The sequence below is a fragment of the Saimiri boliviensis genome, chromosome 2, assembly GCF_048565385.1.
Source record: "Saimiri boliviensis isolate mSaiBol1 chromosome 2, mSaiBol1.pri, whole genome shotgun sequence".
Taxonomy (NCBI): Eukaryota; Metazoa; Chordata; class Mammalia; order Primates; family Cebidae; genus Saimiri; species Saimiri boliviensis.
The window spans coordinates 39,286,675-39,305,924 of NC_133450.1; the positions used below are offsets into that span (position 1 = coordinate 39,286,675).

The window sequence follows — 19,250 nt, forward strand, 5'->3', positions numbered from 1 at the left end:
CACAAGAACCCAGCTCCATCCATCTTATACCGTACATAATTAACAAAAATAAGTTGAGGTAGCTTACAAGTTACCCATGATTCCCTTTAGGACATTCCTAGCTGCCTACTTGACATCGCCGCTGTCAGTGAAGTGCGGTGGGGGTTGGGGGGGTGGGGAGGTGGGTGGAGAACAGGAGAGGACATTGCTCACAATTCCAGTCTCGGTCAGAGCAAAGGGTGCAGGCACCATCTACCCACCTAATTGACTAGCTTACGTATCTTCATGCGTTTTCTGAGCTTGCCATAGTGAAAAGTACCACAAGTATTTATTTGTACACATAAAGCATTAACGCGTACTTTATGAAAGGTGTTGCTGTCAGAGTTGAGGCTGACTTCCTTTTGGGTTAGTATTCCTTATGAGAGTATTCCTGGGCGCTCCAGCCGTAAAGTCTAGTAGGATCCCTCACAATCCCAGCTTCTTCGTCTGGCCCCCACAGCATTGCGTCCAGATGAACCTAGTAAGGTGGAGTGAAGAACTACTGAAAACCAGCTGTGCTCATCTCCTTTCTTCAACAGGATCAAGATGTTAGGGAGTCTAAATGTCAGGTGTCCATTTTTGGATGTTTTTCTGAAAGTGTTTTATATTTGTAAGATTCTGTAGTTTCCACAGAGGCTTACCAAGGATAGAACTATTGGGACACAAAAGCAAAGGCAAATATGAGCTGTCAAGATCTTACATTTACAGGTAAAAGAGACAAGAGTTGTAAAGCAGGAAAATCCATAAGCATCTGTTTTGGTTGTAATTAAGAATTCAGGGCTGAGCGCAGTGGCTGACTTTGTGAGGCCAAGGCAGGAGGATGGCTTGAGTCCTAGAGTTTGAGACCAGCCTGGGCAACACAGGGAGACAAAAAAATTTTAAAACTCAGGCGGGCGTGTGTGGTGGCCTCCTGACCTGTAGTCCTGGTTACTCAGGAGGCTGAGACGGGACATCAAGGCTGCTGTGAGCTGCTACTGTGCCACTGCACACCAGCCTGGGCAACCAAGTGAGACCCTGTCTAAAAAAAAAAAAAAAAATTCAGCCAGCCTTGTTCATTCAGCAAACACATCTATGAAAATATTCTTCATATCTCTCTATGGGTTGCTAGCTCTGCTTGTTGGCTGTTTTGAACTTTAAGCCAAAAGAAATCCATGATACTCATAAGCAACTGAGAACTATTCCTTATTGACATCCAAGGTTTCTGAAAACTAGCAGACCTGGGAGTTTGCAACAATTTCAGACAAAAAATAAGATGAGCTTATTTAGGTGCAGACAGGGTAGAATAGCTGTCTTATTTTTATTTGGGACAGGATCTTGCTCTGTTGCCCAGGCTGGAGTGCAGTGGGACAGTCCCTGGCTCAGTCCTCCATTCCCAGCTGCTGCTGCTGCCTTTTTTTTTTTTTTTTGGGGGGGTAAAGACAGGGTCTCCTTATGTTGCCCAGGCTAGTCTTGAACCTTGAACTCCTGGGCTCAAGTGATTCTCCTGCCTCAGCCTCCCAAAGTGCTAGGATTACAAGTGTGAGCCACCATCCCTGGTCTTGACTTGCCTTTCTATTAAACAAAATTAGTAAAAGGGAACTGAAAGGCTGTTTGAGGTAAGAGGTGAATTTATTTAGTATTTGAAGGGCAAATTCGGACAGACTTCCTTAAGGTATATTACAAACAAGTCATCCCTGACCTCCACCACACACACACACAGTCACTCACACAGAGTATAGCTCTGTAAATAACATACTGCACCATCGTTTTTCTTTAGGATATGACTAGAACGCAATGCCATATCTGTGTGTGCACGTGTTTAATGTATCCAGTACCTTATGCATGAAAGAAACCTGTCATTCCCGAAATCAGGTAAGTGACAGTGAAGACTGTTTTAAGCTATTACTGATATCATTGTCTACTATTCCATTAGTAGCTTTTCAGTATATAACAGGAAATAGGCTATAAATATATTTCTACGATCTGATAAAAATCCTACCAATAGCTTATCATGTTAATATCACCAGATACAGTGTGCCAGTAAAACAGCTTACATATTTATATGAGCAATACTCTACCAATCTTACCATTCATTTCTCCCATCTAGGGCTCTAGCCACAGCCTGGGCCTGTAGCTACTAAAGATGATTTATAACTCCTTGTTAATAGCTCTTAGATTTCAGAGGCCTCCTGGGAATAAACCCTCCAATCCCCTTCCCTGGGACACCACTGAATGAACCTGAGGCTCCAGGTCTCTGGTGGTTTCATTTGTTCCTGGGCACGATGAGGGTTGCACAGAGGCAACACAAACTCAATAGTAATACTGTTGCAATCTGTTTAATGTGGCAGCACATAAATGCTATCTCTTTTGAATTAAGACTGTATATACATCTTCAATGCACAGAAACAGCCTCTGAAGCGAGATCAGAGAATGTACCAATTTGTTAATCAGTAGTATTACTACTATGGGGAAGGAAAGCATTAGCAGCCCAGAGAAGAGAAAGGGCATGGGAAGGCCAGTAATCTGGAGGGACTCAGCAGCAAGGTAAAGGCACTAGACCTCTGTCAGCACATGCTAATAGTTACCTCAAGCACTAATGCTTCTATAGGTCTTTTTTATTTTGACACAGGGTCTTGCTCTGTTGCCCAGGCTGGAGTGCAGTGGCCCAGTCATAGCTCATCACAGCCTCAAACTTCCAGGCCCAAGCGAACCTCTCACATCAGCGTCCCAAGCAGCTAAGACTGCAAGCATCTACCACCACACTCAGCTGAGTTCTAAGTCCTTTAAGATGACCTTTAAGTCACCATATCTGACAAGACTACATCCTTCCCTTGTCTATAAAATGAATTCCCAGCAAATCCCATTCCAGATGAACTTTCACAGGACATTTAAGAAATGTACCAGAAGCGGCCGGGCCCAGCAGCTCATGCCTGTAATCCCAGCACTTTGGGAGGCCCAGGTGGGAGGATCACTTGAGGCCAGGGGTTCGAGGCCAGCCTAGCTAACATGGTGAAACCCTGTCACTACTAAAAATACAAAAAATTAGCCAGGCATGTGGCACGCACCTGTAACCCCAGCTACTCAGGAGGCTGAGGTGGGAGAATTGCTTGAACCCAGAAGGCAGAGGTTGCAGTCGGCGGAGATCACGCCACTACACTCCAAACTGGGCAACACAGCATGACTCTGTCTCAAAAAAACAAACAAACAAAAAAGAAAAAAAAAGTACAGAAGCAATTAACTCTGTGCAAACAGGGCCTGGATGATGCTTTTCAAGAGGAACTGACATTATTGAGTGGTTACAATGTACCAGGGTCTGTACAAAGCATCTTAGATGATGTGCTTGAATAATTCTAGAACCGCCCTCACGAGGTAGGTACCAACAGTGCTCCTATTTCCATGGTGAGGATGTGGAGGCAGGGAAGTGGGTGAGGCTCTGTGCGGTAGAGCTGGGACTCTGCATCATGACCCCTCAGCCATACGCCGCTCAAGGCACCGCTATCATTTCTGTGGACTGTAAAACTGACTGTATTACAACACTGATGTGAACCCAGAGAATTAAAAATAATAAAACCAAGGTCACTGGGAAAAATACTGCTCTGCCAACATCAGCAGGGTTTGGCACTGGCACCAGTGGGATACAGCATCCTCTGGAAAGAGTCATTGGAGGAAGATCAAGGGGAAAAAGGGAAGGAAACAACTGGGAGAGGAAGAACAGAGATAGAGGATGTGGAATAAGTGAAGGAAAAATATTTTATTTATTTTTTATTTAACAGAGTCTAGCTCGGTCTCCCAGGCTGGAGTGCAGCGGCATGATCCTGGCTCACTGCAGCCTCTGCCTCCTGGGTTCAAGCAATTCTTGTGCCTCAGCCTCCCAAGTAGCTGGGCTTCTAGGTGCCCACCACCACACCTGGCTAATTTTTGTCTTTTTGGTAGACACAGGGTTTTGTCATTTTGGCCGGACCTCAAGCGATTCACCCACCATGCCCTCCCAAAGTGCTGGAATTTCAGGCATGAGCCACCACCATGCCCAGCCAAAAGTGGAGGAAAAAAATATTAGGTTGGTTACCAACCTAATGTTTTAGAAAAAAGGAAGTCTGGGCCAAGCACAGTGGCTCACGCCTGTAATCCCAGCACTTTGGGAGGCTGAGGCAGGTGGATCACTTGAGGTCAGGAGTTTGAGACACTCCTGGCCAACACGGTGAAACCCTATCTCTACTAAAAATCCAAAATTAGCTGGATGTGGTGGCGCATGCCTGTAATCCCAGCTACTTGGGAGGCTGAGGCAGGAGAATCACTTGAACCCAGGAGACAGAGGTTGCAGTGAGCTGAGATCATGCCACTGCACTCCAGCCTGGGCAACAGAGGCTCTGTCACCCAAAAAAAAAAAAAAAAAGAAAAGAAAGTAAGTTTATAGAGAAGGGCAGAGCGCAGGCATTTAGAAGAAACTCAATGAATACTTGCTGCACCAACAGAACAGAGGCTTACCTAAGGTTAGTGCTGTATGACCACCCTTCCTAAAGACTTTAAACATAGAAAGTGCTAAAGCTGTGACAGAAATGGGAATTCCAAGGAAGTTCAGGCAAAAATTGGTGTAAGCAATACTTCCTCAGAGTGGAAAAACAAAATTAAACAATATAGAAAGGTATAAGATAAAAAGGTAAGTCATCAACTTCCAACCCAAACCTCTCAGGAGGTTCCCTAATTATGTGTCCTCTCAGAAATACACCAGCATGCATACGTTTTCGCCTCTAAATAAAACAGCATCATAAAGTGCACACTCCAACTTGCATCTTAAGCCCCAAGGATCTGCCTGACAAATGAGCTCACGCATGATGACAGAGACCTGTGGCAACAGTTTGTTAAGGCTATAATTCATATTGCAATACCAAGATGGCAAAATTATTTCCTTTTATTCTGTGGAACTTCACTAAAGTAAAAGGCATGTGCATGATTTATGTTAATTTACGCATGATGAGAATTGAGGCTGAAAAGGACTTCCAGGGAAACTTCCACTATTAACTTCAGATCTTCTGGGCAGGGGCTGACTTCTCTTGGTTTCCTTATACTTCCTAACTCCCGGTGGCCCTGAATAGACACTGGCCAGACTTTCAAAGTAGCTTCTTGAAGATGAATGATGATCTGGAAGGAAAAACAAACAAGAAATCAATGTTTTCTCTAAGCATTGAAATGTTTCCTATTCCTTCCATACAGCACCATTACCCACTCACATTGCCAAAGCTGTTAACATTGACATCCTTTCCTATACCAGCTCTTCTAGGATCTGTCCATAAATGGGCCTGAAAATGATGCATAGCATTTCCATGGTACTATGTGAACACTGTTCAAGACCAGACCAAGCAGTGAGTTGTGACTGCACTTCCAATGTCACACATGCCCTCTCAAAGATTAGTGTTCTAGCATCAAATTACAGTTTGCTTCTACTTGGACCTTAACTTTCTCAAGTAATGCAAGAGCTTTTATTTTGTACTATTACCCTCTGATATCCTTGTCTTTTCTAACTTTTTCAGTTTTTCTCAGGTGTTCACCCAACCTGTCCCACACTGGATTTGTAACCCTAGGTCATTTGCATGGTTGTCAGAATGCCTCTTCACTAATGTCCAAACCAGGGTTCTGTTTCCCAAAACTCGTATCTTCTTTTTTTTTTTTTTTTTTTTTTTTGGTTAATTCCTTATTTTGCTAAGTACATTGCTAAATAACTTCTTAGGAAGAGATGGTGGATGGTAAACCCTTGCATGTCTGGAAACATCCAGGTAGATTCGGCAAAGTGTAAACACATGTGGAAAGTCATCTTCCCTGTGACCTTAGAGGATATTCTTACACTGTCTAAAGCTTCTTGTTGCTGATAAGACAGGTGTTCAGTCCAGTTCTCATTTTTTGAATGGGCAAGCCACGTTTTTCTTCTCTGGACAAAGATGTTTAGGATTTTCATGTTTGATATTTTTGAAATTGCAGGAGGATGTGTCTAGGGATAGAAGTGCACACTGCAACTTGCGTCTTCAGCCCCAAGGGTCTGCCGAAGGAGAGACACATCCTGTTGAAATTTCAAAAATATCTAACAATGCAGTGTCACTCATTGCAGTCAGTACTAAGGGCCCTTTCACCTAAGGCCCTAAGAACTGCTGGATTGGTCCTGTTTTCCTCTCTTTCCAGTTATACCTCTAAGACACGGACTAACTCTTGCCTTCTACCTACCTATTCAGAGTATACAGACCGTCAGCTGTTCCTGACCTGCAATGTGTCATCAATTCTGAACCCCAAGACTCCTTGGGCTGCAGCAGAGGGAGTCTAACCTCCCCTGCTATTCCCTGTATAGTTTATTGGGCAGCAGTTTTCTCCCCTACACTGTCAACCATGCACGTCTTCCAAGAATGTGTTGAAATATAAATATTTCAATTAATTGGTTATTGCCAACTCTCATTCCTATCCCCTCTCCCCGCAAAACATTTCTGAAAAGAAATGTTTTGAAAGCATTAGAATGTGAATTTTTATAGTGGCAGTTTGAGCCCTATGATTCCTAAGTAAGCTACATAAGGAAAAAAGCAAAGTTCTTACCTAGTAACAACTTACCTGTTTAGAATAATCCATTCACCTGTTCTGTTTCAGGGTCCAAGTCAATATCATAAAAACAGGGCCGGGTGGGGAGTCCAGGCATTGTGCTCATCTAGGATGTACAAAAGCATCACAAACAAACTTAAGCTGGCTCACGCCTATAATCCTAGGCTGAGGTGGGAGGATCGCTTGAGGCCAGGAGTTCTAAACCATCCTGGGCAACATAGTGAGACCCCCATCACTATAAAAAATAAAAAAATAGGCTGGGGATGATGGCACGTGCCTGTAGTTCCAGCTACTTGGGTGGCTTAAAGGAGGAGGACCACTTGAGGCTAGGAGGTTGAGGCCACAGTGAGCCATGATCATGCCATTGCCTGGGTGACAGAGCGAGGCCGTGTCCAAAATTAACATAAAGTCATCTTTTATTTCACTTTTCCTTCAGATAGAAAGCCCAAAAGATAGATCATTTTATAGTTGTCAATAAAATGGGTACTCTTCTTGTTACATACTAAAAATCAAGTCACTGATCCTGCTATAAACTCAAACTTAGAAACTGATCCCAGCTGGGCATGGTGACTCATGCCTATAATCCCAGCACTTTGGGAGGCCAAGGCAGGTGGATCACCTGAGGTCAAGAGTTCGAGACCAGCCTGACCAACATGGTGAAACCCCGTCTCTACTAAAAATACAAAAATTAGCTGGGTGTGGTGATGTGCACCTGCAATCTCAGCTACTCAGGAGGCCGAGGCAGGAGAATCACTTGAACCTGGGAGGTGGAGGTTGCAGTGAGCCAAGATCATGCCACTGTACTCCAGCCTGAGTGACAGAGCAAGACTCCGTCTCAACAACAACAAAAAAGAAGCTGATCCTTCACGTCCTTCTGCAAACCAAACACTAGCCTTCACTATCATCTTCCATATTGATGGTGGTCACAAGTAGTAGCAGGAGGTGTTTCCACCTTCACCTTACAAGGATGAGTGCTGAGGAGTAGAGGAGTTGTTTACTCACCTCCTCAGCTCACGCTTTGCAAGACCAAAAGGAGGTGTAGGGCTTGTGTGCTTTTAAATTTTGTTTCATTCTGTCTTGCTAGCTGAGCTGCCAATGTGATTTTTGCTTCAGCAACATGACGGTAGGAGTTAGTATCCTTTAACTTGGGCCTAGACACTTCTGTACGTAATCTAGATTGTTTTATAATCACTATTCTTATTGGCCCAATATGGCCTTCTAAAACTAAACTTGTAATGCTTACAAATTATATTTGTACTCGCTGCTTTTCTAAAGACTCAGCTTTGACAAATTTCTGCTTAGATGCAAATTTGTATGGCTTGCAAGTGGAAACTCAGTATATTTTTATCTGTAACAATGTCCTATATAATGAATACACACAAGTTCCAAATTAAATCTAGACAGGAAAACAGCTTAGGTTACTTCTAAAATTTAACTATAAAAAGGTTATTAAAAAGGAATGAGTCATCTTCTGTAACAAAAGCATCAATACTTTAGAAAACCTCATTCTGACTGACTTCTGAATATCAGTCAATATTCCCCAAAACACATTACAGGAATCTGACAACTGGTTTATATTTTCTTTTTCTTTTTTTTTTTTTTTTTTTGAGACGGAGTTTCGCTCTTGTTACCCAGGCTGGAGTGCAATGGCGCGATCTCGGCTCACCGCAACCTCTACCTCCTGGGTTCAGGCAATTCTCCTGCCTCAGCCTCCTGAGTAGCTGGGATTACAGGCATGTGCCACCATGCCCAGCTAATGTTTTGTATTTTTAGTAGAGATGGGGTTTCACCATGTTGACCAGGATGGTCTCGATCTCTCGACCTCGTGATCTACCCGCCTCAGCCTCCCAAAGTGCTGGGATTACAGGCTTGAGCCACCGCGCCTGGCCCTATATTTTCATACTCTGTAAGAGGTAAGGAGGTGCTAGGTGTGAGACAAATAGGAGAAAGGAAGGGATTGGTCTTTAGACCCAGCAGAAAAACCTAAAGATGACATTATAAAGATAAAAGACATCATTGTAGACATACATGTACCTGTCAGTAGAAAACCCTAAAGATGGTTCCCTCAACAGTGATTAGTAGGATTTTTGTTATTTTCACTCATTCCCAAAGAGGATTTTCCCTCCTAAACATGGGTCATTGATAATAAATACACACAAAAAAAGAAAAGAAAATATTATGTGTACACACACATATATGAACCTAGATATAAATTTCTGAAAAGAAATCATCACACTTTGAATTAATACAGATAATATTCAAATAATCTGAGTCCCATTAAGGCCCCAACGGCAACTGGAAGGTGTTAGAATAGTGATGAAACCATTTGATCATGTGTGGAAACATCTTGGTTCAAGTTAAACTTGAAGGGCTCTGATGCATCCTTTGTTCTAAATGAGAACATCTTGAGTTGGGCAGGCTGTGTCTGTCTCTATCTTACAGCCTGAGTCTCACTGGCCTGACTGCTTCCAGATTTGCTTTCACCTCTACTGTTACCCTTTTCTTCTTGTGAAGATCAAAAGTGACAAGAAAGAGTATAGCTTTCAGCTGGTAGTTACTGACCACTTCTCCAGAAAGAACAAGACATATTCCTGCAGTATTCAAGGTGCTGGGTAAAAATAGTGGAAGATTTCTACCAAAAGGGGATTTCTATAAATCCTGGAGACTGATATACATCATAGCAAGGCTAAGCCTCCTGCTCTCTGGAGGGCTAAGGAGGCAGTGAGATGCAGGCATTTGTGCTAAGCACCACTGTGACGTGATGATGCTGCCTTACAGTGTGAGCTGAGGGCAGCAGGGCTCTCACCTTTCATAATTTGTCCAAGGCCAAGATCCCAAGAGGCAAAAATGGATTAAGCTCTAATGTCCTGTGCTTTCAACTCTATAATGCCATCTCCTACCACTTTCTCACTGTACTGAAGGAATGACATAAATCCAAAAGGAAATATTGGTTCTTTTCCACGTGTGTTGGTGTAGTTCAACATTTCAATCCTGTATTGCATGTAAGTACAATCTGCAGATACAGGATACGGGGCAGTTTCAGGGGATAACCTAGATTCAGGATCCATGCTAACCTTGGAACAATGTCAGCCCAAACTATGATTATGTCCTTAAGCATCCCTCCCCTCTGCTTCCCTGTTGGCAGTATTCTTCCTTGAATATGCATAAAATCTATAAGATAAGAAAGCATTGGACACCTTATTCACCTTGAAGTGTAAATAAACAACCTCACCTTTCATATCTCCAGGGTCCGTTTGCATTTTAATGGGAGAAATTCCTTACTCAAAAATAATAAACTCCCTGAATTTCAGGCATAAGTTCTAGGCTTATCAGTGAGACCCTGGGGTGTAAAACCTCTGTCCCTACCTCCTAGGGTTGTGGGAAACTGAGTAGTGTAAGGCTCCCAATAAACATTAACTGTGATTATATGTTAGCAGTACCCCAGCCTATCAACTGGGCTTATTCTAGATTCAGTGAAGGGCATACTGCCCCTGGAGCAGAATTTTTTATTCAGTAGGAGTAGTCATGGCATCATTCTTGAATTGGCACCAAGATGGTCCACAGCAAGAGCTATATAGCTCCTGCTTTATAGCTTATGATCCACAGCAGTCATAATAGGCCCGATTCCAATTTTCTTCTGGGCAGTGAACTCTGCTCACTTGGCATTTGCTTGATGGTTTTGGCAACATACTTAAGACAATAAGCGTATATGCACCCAGTCCTTCCTTGCAGCACGCACTTACCGTTCCTACTAAGGGGTACAGAAAACCAGCCCCGACGCTGGCTCGGATGTCACGAATGGGCAGAACGAAGCCTGTAGGGACACCTTTTTGCTCTGGGTTGTGAGACAAGGACAAGTGTGTTTTGGCCATGCAGATGGGGAGATTCCCAAAGCCCTGGGGAAAGAAGAGAATGGAGGGAGGACAAATGAAAAGATGACAACACAGCAATGACCATCTGGGCCCTGTGATTGCATGGATTCTTCAATTTATCTGCAACATCCAACTCCCTTTATATACATCTATACCTTGCTGTCCTCCAAAACAAAACAAAAGAACTCTGTTGGGTGAGGAGTTAAGTACAACTGTAGTTCACAAGTGAATATTTTGTTTCCATCCATGGAAATAAAAATAAAAACAATTTAGGCTGGGCGCGGTGGCTCAAGCCTGTAATCCCAGCACTTTGGGAGGCCGAGGCGGGTGGATCACAAGGTCAAGAGATCGAGACCATCCTGGTCAACATGGTGAAACCCCGTCTCTACTAAAAATACAAAAAATTAGCTGGGCATGGTGGTGTGTGCCTGTAATCCCAGCTACTCAGGAGGCTGAGGCAGGAGAATTGCCTGAACCCAGGAGGCGGAGGTTGTGGTGAGCCGAGATCGTGCCATTGCACTCCAGCCTGGGTAACAAGAGTGAAACTCTGTCTCAAAAAAAAAAAAAATAAATAAATAAATAAAAATAAAATAAAAACAATTTAAAAAATGGTTTGAAGTAGATAAGAGAATAAAATTGGAGAGGGTCAGGTGCAATGCCTCATGTCTGTAAATTCCAGCACTTTGGGAGGCTGAAATGGGTAGACTGCTTGTGCCCAGGAGTTTGAGACCAGCCTGGGCAACATGGCAAAACCCCATCTCTACAAAAAAATACAAAAATTAACCAGGTGTGGTGGTGCCTGGCTGTAGGCCCAGTTAATCAGGATGGGAGGATCACTTGAACCTAGGAGGCAGAGGCTGTAGTGGGCCGAAATTGCACCACTGCATTCTAGCCTAGGTAATGGAGCCAGACCCTGTCTCATAAAAAAACGAAGTTCTCAATAATTTGGTAAGACATCCCATATTTCTTCATGGATTTCTACACATTCATATATCACCTATATGAACCAGGAACTGTGCCGTCTAATCCAAACCCAGTATTTCAGAGGAGAGAAGGCTACCACCCAGAGAAATAAAGTCACGTGTGCTTGGTCGGGCTGGGAGGACCCAGGGATTGTGACTGGAAGGCCTGCTTTACAAAGAGTTGAAAGGACAAACTAACCAAAACACCTACCTGCTTTATGTAGACTTCAGCTTTATGTTGAGCTTCAGGGAGTAATTCAATGTCGTCTGCCCCATAGATCTTCTGTGCAATGATCCTGATTTTATCCTCAACTGGAAGCTAATGAACAAGAGACAAAGTCATGGTCCAGACATAATGACTGGAAATATGTAAGGACATTTAACCAGGACATGACCACGTTCTAGGTCAGAGCCCCTAAAAGGGGCAGAGATGGTTTTTATATATATACATATGCAAATAGTTTGAGGGTGATTGCGTTAGGAAGACTTTCTTTCTTTTTTTTTTTTTTTGAGACAAAGTTTCCCTCTTGTTGCCCAGGCTGGAGTGCAATGGCGCGATCTCAGCTCACCAAAACCTCCGCCTCCGGGGTTCAAGTGATTCTCCTCCCTCAGCCGCCTGAGTAGCTGGGATTATAGGCAGGCACCACCATGCCTATAATCCCAGCTACTTTTGTATTTTTAGTAGACACCCCCCGGCTAATTTTGTATTTTTGGTAGAGACGGGGTTTTTCCATGTTGGTCAGGGCTGGTCTCAAACTCCCAACCTAAGGTGATCCACCCACTTCTGTCTCCCAAAGTCCTGGGATTACAGGCATGAGCCACCGTGTCCTGCAAGGAACACTTTCTTTTAATACCAAGCCTCAGATTTTATAAGTGAAAATGTCCCACAGAGGTAAAGTTTTTATATCTACATATACAGATATATATAGAGAGAGAGATATAAAAGGAGGCTGGGGCAGGAGAATTGCTAGAACCTGGGAGGTGGAGGTTTCGGTGAGCTGAGATCACGCCATTGCACTCCAGCCTGGGCAACAAGAGGGAAACTTTATCTCAAAAAAAAAAAGAAAGAACGTGTTCCTAACCCAATCAACCTCAAACTATATATATAAATATGTACTTACGTAAGTACATATTTAAAATCTTTCATTAGGTACATCATAAACAGCATTGCTGACTACCCAAGAAGAATTATTTCTTCATAAAAGTAGAGGCCAGGCATGGTGGCTCACGCCTGTAATCCCAGCACGTTGGGAGGCCAAGGTGGGTGGATTGCTTGAGGTCAAGAGTTAGAGACCAGCCTGGCCAACATTGTGAAACCACGTCTCTAAAAAAAAAAAAAATTAAAATAAATAAATAAATTAAAAGTAAATGTTCTGGCTGGGTATGGTGGCCCATGCCTGTAATCCCAGCACTTTGGGAGGAACCCAAGGCAGGAGGATCACTTGAGCCCAGGACTTTGAAACCAGCCTGGGCAGCATAGCCGTACTCTATCTCTTTAAACAAATAAAAGCAATTTTAAAATAATAATAAAAACTAAAAAGTAGATCTTTCAGTCCAGAGATCAGTCTTGGTAAAACAGACCTAGGGACACTGTTTATGAAATAAGACATCTAGTGTCCATCTACATAACTCCCAGTTTGTATATGAGGCAGATGCTACCCTTAACACAACTGATTAAGTGCAAGCACCAGGAACTGGGAAATAGTCATAACAGTAATATCACCTAGGTATTAGGAAAAAAACAACCCAGTGATTTACATGATCAACATGCACTGGGCGTGTCTGCCTTCTGTGGCACCTGAAGCAAACAGTGCAGTGGACAGAGACCAATAGTCTAACTGGTGAGGGCCTCAGTCCCATGGGCGGTTTCCTCTGGGGCAGAGTCTTCAGAGAACTGGAGCTGACTTCTGAAATGCTGCGTAGACTAGTTCAGGACATTAAGATTCAGAGAGAACAGCATAGGGAGAGGTTGCCTCAAGGAAATGAGAAGGAAAGCTACTCACGGGTAATTTGGATGAGCAAATTACAAAAATTAGGCAACATATCTGACTCTATACTCCCTAGCAACTAAAGCTAAAAGAACATATTAGGCAAGTATGTATGTATGTATTTGAGACGGAGTTTCGCACTTGTTGCCCAGGCTGGAGCGCAATGGCACCACCTTAGCTCACTGCAACCTCTACCTCCCAGGTTCAAGTGATTCTCCTACCTCAGCCCAAGTAGATGGGATTACAGGCATGTTCCAACACACTTGGCTAATTTTATATTTTTAGTAGACAGAGTTTCACCATGTTGGTCAGGCTGGTCTCAAATTCCTGACCTCAGGTGATCCACCCACCTGACCCCCCAAAGTGCAGGGATTACAGGTGTGACCACTGTGTCTAGCCAAGTTTGTTTTTAAAAGGAGCAATAATCTATCTGTAAAAACAAAAATTCCCTTCTGAACTAAAGAGTGATAATTTATGAAGGGGCTTTGTGAAATGGGCATGAATAAAGTGAATATTCAATAAGGACTTTATAAAGATGCAACACAGATTATTTTCATATGCATCTCATAAGTGGAGTGCTATAAATGCCAAGGCACATTTAGAACTTCTGAAGCAAAAGCACTTTGGTGAAAGGGTGATTTAAGAGTAACAGACGCTGAGTAAGACAAAAAGTGGCAGCCTCCTGTTTGCCAGAACGCATAAAAGTTCCAAGTAGAAATGGGTTATAAAGTCCATATGTCCTTACTCTTCCAGGTCTCCTGCTTGTCCTCAAGGACTAGGCTTCCAGCCTTGGGTGCTAAGCTTAGAGAAGGTGCCTATAAATGCTTTGCATTTGTGTGCAAATTTGTGTTTATGGCATTTTTCTAAAAAGATGATGTTGAACAGATTTTAAAATTTGTCTATAAAACCAAAGCTCAACAGGAGAATGTCAGTGTTAATGTTAATTAACTGTAAGTATATTATATCTGCAGGAGGCAGAGAAATAAGAGAACACTAAAACTCAAAAGTAGTAAGTTTGTTCCTTCTACTTCTTGATGGCTGTTTTGTAAACTCAATGATTATCTTTTAAAAACCAAGCCAGGCCAGGCACAGTGGCTCATGCCTGTAATCCCAGCACTTTGGGAGGCAGGAGGATCACTTGAGCCCAGGAGTTCAAGACCAGCCTGAGCAATATGGGGAGACCTAATCACTACAAAAAAATAAATAAATAAAACGAATCTTTTTTTTTTTTTTTAAAGACGAAATTTCTCACTTACTGCCCAGGCTGGAGTGTAGTGGCATTATCTCAGCATATTGCAACCTCCACCCTCTGGGTTCAAGCAATTCTCCTGCCTCAACCTTCCAAGTAGCTGGGATTTCAGGCACTTGCCACCACACTCAGCTAATTTTTTGATTTTTAGTGGAGACTGGGTTTCACCACATTGACCAGGCTGGTCTCTGACTCCTGACCATAGGTGATCCACCTGCCTTGGCCTCCGAAAGTGCTAGGATTACAGGTGTGAGACACCACGCCCAGCCAATAAAACAAATTAGCCAGGCTTGCAAATACATGTCTGTTGTCCCACCTACTCAGGAGCCTGAGGTGGGAGGTCCACTTGGGCCCAGGAGGTTGAGGCTACAGTGTGCCATAACTGTACCACTGCACTCCAGCCTGAGCAACAGAGCAAGACCCTGTCTTAAAACAAAAACAAACAAAAAAACCAAGCCAAAAACTAGCCTAGAGAACAGGAGCAGAATTAACTACAGCATATAACCCATGTTCCTACAATGTTTCCAACTGTTGTTCCTGTACTAGTTAATGTCAAATCACATCTGAAATACACTGGACAGATAAATGAAAAAACACAACCCTATAAGAACAACCTTTTTCTTAACTAGCTTTATTTTATCAGAGTAAGCAGGGCTCTGCTTAGACCAGGTGTAATTTAATTTGCTCAGTGATGGAAAAAATGATGAAGCTTCCTGGAGTACTTTGGTTTTGCATGTGAGGGCCCTGAACTTTGAGCAGCCCCTTACCAGGAAATTAGCTTGGGAGGCACGCTTTGTTCCCCTATTACTGAGAAGCCATCAGAAAAATTTTGTGAGCTCCACGCAGCCCTTACCAATCTGCTACATCATGGTTGGTGCCTTGTGTTAAAGGCTGCAATGAATTACACATTTGATCTACATTTAACCTTCTCTTCTGCCACCTGTACTTTGACCCTTTTCAAAGTTAGGACATGAGCAACGGTTCCCCCTCCACCCTGGGGTATTCCTGCCTAAATCCCCTCTGTAAGTGAGCAGTGGCATAGTTTATAAAAAGGCTGTCCGGCTGGGTGCGGTGGCTCACACTTGTAATCCCAGCATGGGAGGCCAAGGCAGGTGGATCACAAGGTGAGGAGTTTTATGAGACCAGCCTGGCCAAGATGGTGAAACCATGTCTCTACTAAACAAAACAAAAAATTAGCTGGGCATGGTAGTGGGTGCCTGTAATCCCAGCTACTCAGGAGGCTGAGGCAGGAGAGTCGCTTGAACCCTGGAGGCAGAGGTTGCAGTGAGTTGAGATTGCGTCACTGCACTCTAGCCTGGGGGAAAGAGCAAGACTGCTCTCAAAAACGAAATAGCTGTCCACAGCTGACTCTAGGCTGTGGTTGTGTGGTTGTGTAACTCACCTACATGGGAATCAAACCACAACGCTGAAGCTGCAAAGCATGTGGCTCTAAACAGAGGTAGTCACACAGAAACCTCATGGTGCCCTTTTCGACTTTTTTCTTCTTTTGCATAGTCACCCACCTTGAGGTCGTAAAGGAGTTGGAAGCTGCTGGGTGCTTGTGCTGCTCTCTGGACAGCCTGAGCCAGAGCTAAGGCACCCTTGCCCCCTTCTGCCCAGTGAGTGCACTTCACGGCATCAAAAGCCCCATGTTCTCGGGAAAGGCGGCTGATGAGGTCCAGCTCAGCCTCTGTATCTGTCCTGTAAAGGAAGCACTTCATATCAAAGCATGGCAGACAGCTGGAGAAGACAGAATCTGTCTTCTTTTTGCCATTAAACCTCATGTGAATTACCTACTGATAAACGAACCCTGACCATGAAATTCAGCCTGGTTTTGAATCTCAGCTCCAAAACTTACTAGCTGGTGGCTTTTGGCCAGTTACTTAATCTTTATGTGCCTCAATTTCCACCTGGATAACATGGGAATAATCACAGCACTTATTTCACTGGGAAGTCATGACACTCAGATGGTAAATCCATGTGAAGTACTTGGAAAATTCCCAGTACCCCACAAGAAATCAGTAAATACTAGCTTTTAAGAATTTTGCTTCCGATTCTACTGTGGTGAGGTCATTATAACAAAACCCAGACCAGCACTGCAATATCTAAACAACCCACACAAGTTCTTGCACAACTCCTTCCAGTGCAATCTGCCCAATTCTTTATCAAGACAACATCCCACCAAATCTCATAAAATAATGAAACACTATAGGCCTATGATCTTCTCTTAGCATAAAAGGCCTCTTAAGATGAGAAAGGAACGCTGAACTTTAGGCTTGTGTATTACCCACTTCCCCCAGTGGGGAGGAAGGGGACCCACAGGAGCTGAATCTGACTTCAGGACCCTCAGTGGGTGAGGTGGCTAGCCCACTGTGATATACACAGTGCCTGTCACAGTGCAGGCTAAAACCGCAGGCTATAACCAATAGCAGTAACTGAAAAATAAAATAAAGCTAAAAGCAGTGCTGTATAATCAGCTCCAGGAGACGTTTCCTGACCATTTTCCACATTCATCCTTTTCTATGCTCTATACTTACTTGAATGCATTCACAGCCACTACTACTGGAATTCCAAACATTCTGGCATTTTCAATTTGTTTCTTCAAGTTACTGAAGCCTTTTTCAACCAGCGCCAGGTTCTGTAAAAACAGTGAAAGGTCTATGAGATCAGAGAGTTGAAAACCACTGCAGGTTCTTCTTCAAAGGCAAACAGCCTCCTTGAGCCAGCAGCCACTCACTGTCAGCACAAGGAGGCCAAGAAAGGAGAAGGTCCCTTGGTGCATTTCTTCCAGCACAGTGAGGGTCTGCTATGGGGACTGCAGCTTTCACTCCAGCCTATGACACTAGAGTGGGGCTGTGCTTTTTTCCCAGCCTTGGAGAAAACAAGAGCTCATGTATTTGCTGTCATTATGCCACATCATTATAGCTTTTTTGCTGCTTGAAGGGAATTAGTTACTCGAACCCAAATTATATTTACAATTTGCGTTTATAGATTTTATGTATTCATAGGGGTATGAAAATGCAAGTTGACTCTACTCAGCACAGCACAGACCCTTCCATCAGAAGACAGAGCCGGCCAGGCACGGTGGCTTATACCTGTAATCCCAGCACTTTGGGAGGCCAAGGCAGGTGAATCATAAAGTCAGGAGTTCAAGACCAGCCTGGCCAACATAGTGAAGCCCCGTCTCTATTAAAAATACAATAAATTAGCCGGGCATGGTGGCATGCACCTGTAATCCCAGCTACTGCGGAGACTGAGGCAGGAGAATCGCTTGAACCCAGGAGGCAGAGGTTGCAGTGAGCCCAGATCACGCCACTGCACTCTAGCCCCCGCAACAATGTGAGACTCCATCTCAAAAAAAAAAAAGAAGACAGAGCCTAACAACATAGTGGCTGGCACAGAAGAGGTATTTGTTATATGGCTCCTATAAATACTGCCAGGAAATATGAAGTAAGCAGTGATGCTTTCAAAGGTTTTAATGAATTCAACCATGAACGAGGGTAAGCAATAAATAAGATAAATACTATCTTTATGAAGCAGGCCAGTGGCTGGGCCCAATGGCTCACACTTGTAATCCCAGGACTTTCAGAGGCCGAGGCAGGAGAATCCACTTGAGCCCAGGAGTTTGAGACCAGCCTGGGCAGCATAACAAGACCCTATCTCTAAAATTGAAAAGTTAATTAAAAAAAAAAGCCGCCGGGCGCGGTGGCTCAAGCCTATAATCCCAGCACTTTGGGAGGCTGAGGCGGGTGGATCATGACGTCGAGGGATCGAGACCATCCGGGTCAACATGGTGAAACCCCGTCTCTACTAAAAATACAAAAAATTAGCTGGCATGGTGGTGCGTGCCTGTAATCCCAGCTACTCAGGAGGCTCAGGCAGGAGAATTGCCTGAACTCAGGAGGCGGAGGTTGCGGTGAGCCGAGATCGTGCCATTGCACTCCAGCCTGGGTAACAAGAGCGAAACTCCGTCTCAAAAAAAAAAAAAAAAGCCGGAGGGGGCCAGGTGCAGTGGCTCATGCCTATAATCCCAGCACTTTGGGAGGCTGAGGAGGGCGGATCATGAGGTCAAGAGATCTAGACCATCCTGGCCAACAAGGTAAAATCCCATCCCTACTAAAAATACAAAAATTAGTTGGGTGTGATGGTGCATGCCTGTAATCCCAGCTACTTGGGAGGCTGAGGCAGGAGAATCGCTTGAACCTGGGAGGTGGAGGTCACAGTGAGCCGAGATCGCACCACTGCACTCCAGCCTGGTGACAGAGCAAGACTGTCTCAAAAAAAAAAAGAGAACCAAGCTGGATGGTAGCTCATACCTATAATCCCAGCACTTTGGGAGGCTGATATCGGAGGATCACTTGCACCCAGGAGTTCGACACCAGCCTGCCTGAGCAACATAGGAAGACCCTGTCTCTACAAAAAATCTAAAAACTAGCCTGGTGTGGCAGCATGTTGCTGTTGCCCCAGCTACTTGGGAGGCTGAAGCAGGAAGACTGCTTGAGCCCAAGAGTTAGAGGCTGCAGCTATGATCACACCTCTGCACTCCAGCTTAGGTGACAAAGTGAGACCCTATCTGTAAAAAAAAAAGAAAAGAAAAAAGGAAAGA

General features: G+C 43.9%; 2 protein-coding genes across 3 annotated transcripts in view; one reads left to right on the plus strand and one right to left on the minus strand.

Moving 5' to 3' along the window:
• Window positions 1–19,250, plus strand: part of ZBTB25 (zinc finger and BTB domain containing 25) — a 109,700-nt gene that overhangs the window by 43,497 nt on the left and 46,953 nt on the right. The window contains exon 4 of the mRNA XM_003924424.4: window positions 1,775–1,869. The gene's annotated coding sequence lies outside the window, so the exon portion shown is untranslated. The remainder of the gene's footprint in view (window positions 1–1,774; window positions 1,870–19,250) is intronic.
• MTHFD1 (methylenetetrahydrofolate dehydrogenase, cyclohydrolase and formyltetrahydrofolate synthetase 1) overlaps window positions 4,889–19,250 on the minus strand; it is a 75,162-nt gene continuing 60,800 nt past the window's right edge. The window contains exons 23-28 of one of the 2 annotated variants that reach the window (XM_003924423.4): window positions 17,182–17,282; window positions 16,168–16,345; window positions 11,619–11,726; window positions 10,317–10,469; window positions 6,586–6,679; window positions 4,889–5,136 (exon numbers count right to left, since the gene is read on the minus strand). In XM_003924423.4, coding sequence (XP_003924472.1) covers window positions 6,590–6,679; window positions 10,317–10,469; window positions 11,619–11,726; window positions 16,168–16,345; window positions 17,182–17,282 — 630 coding nt within the window. In that variant the 3' untranslated portion in view covers window positions 4,889–5,136; window positions 6,586–6,589. The remainder of the gene's footprint in view (window positions 5,137–6,585; window positions 6,680–10,316; window positions 10,470–11,618; window positions 11,727–16,167; window positions 16,346–17,181; window positions 17,283–19,250) is intronic. The other variant, XM_039469356.2, reaches the window with a different exon arrangement.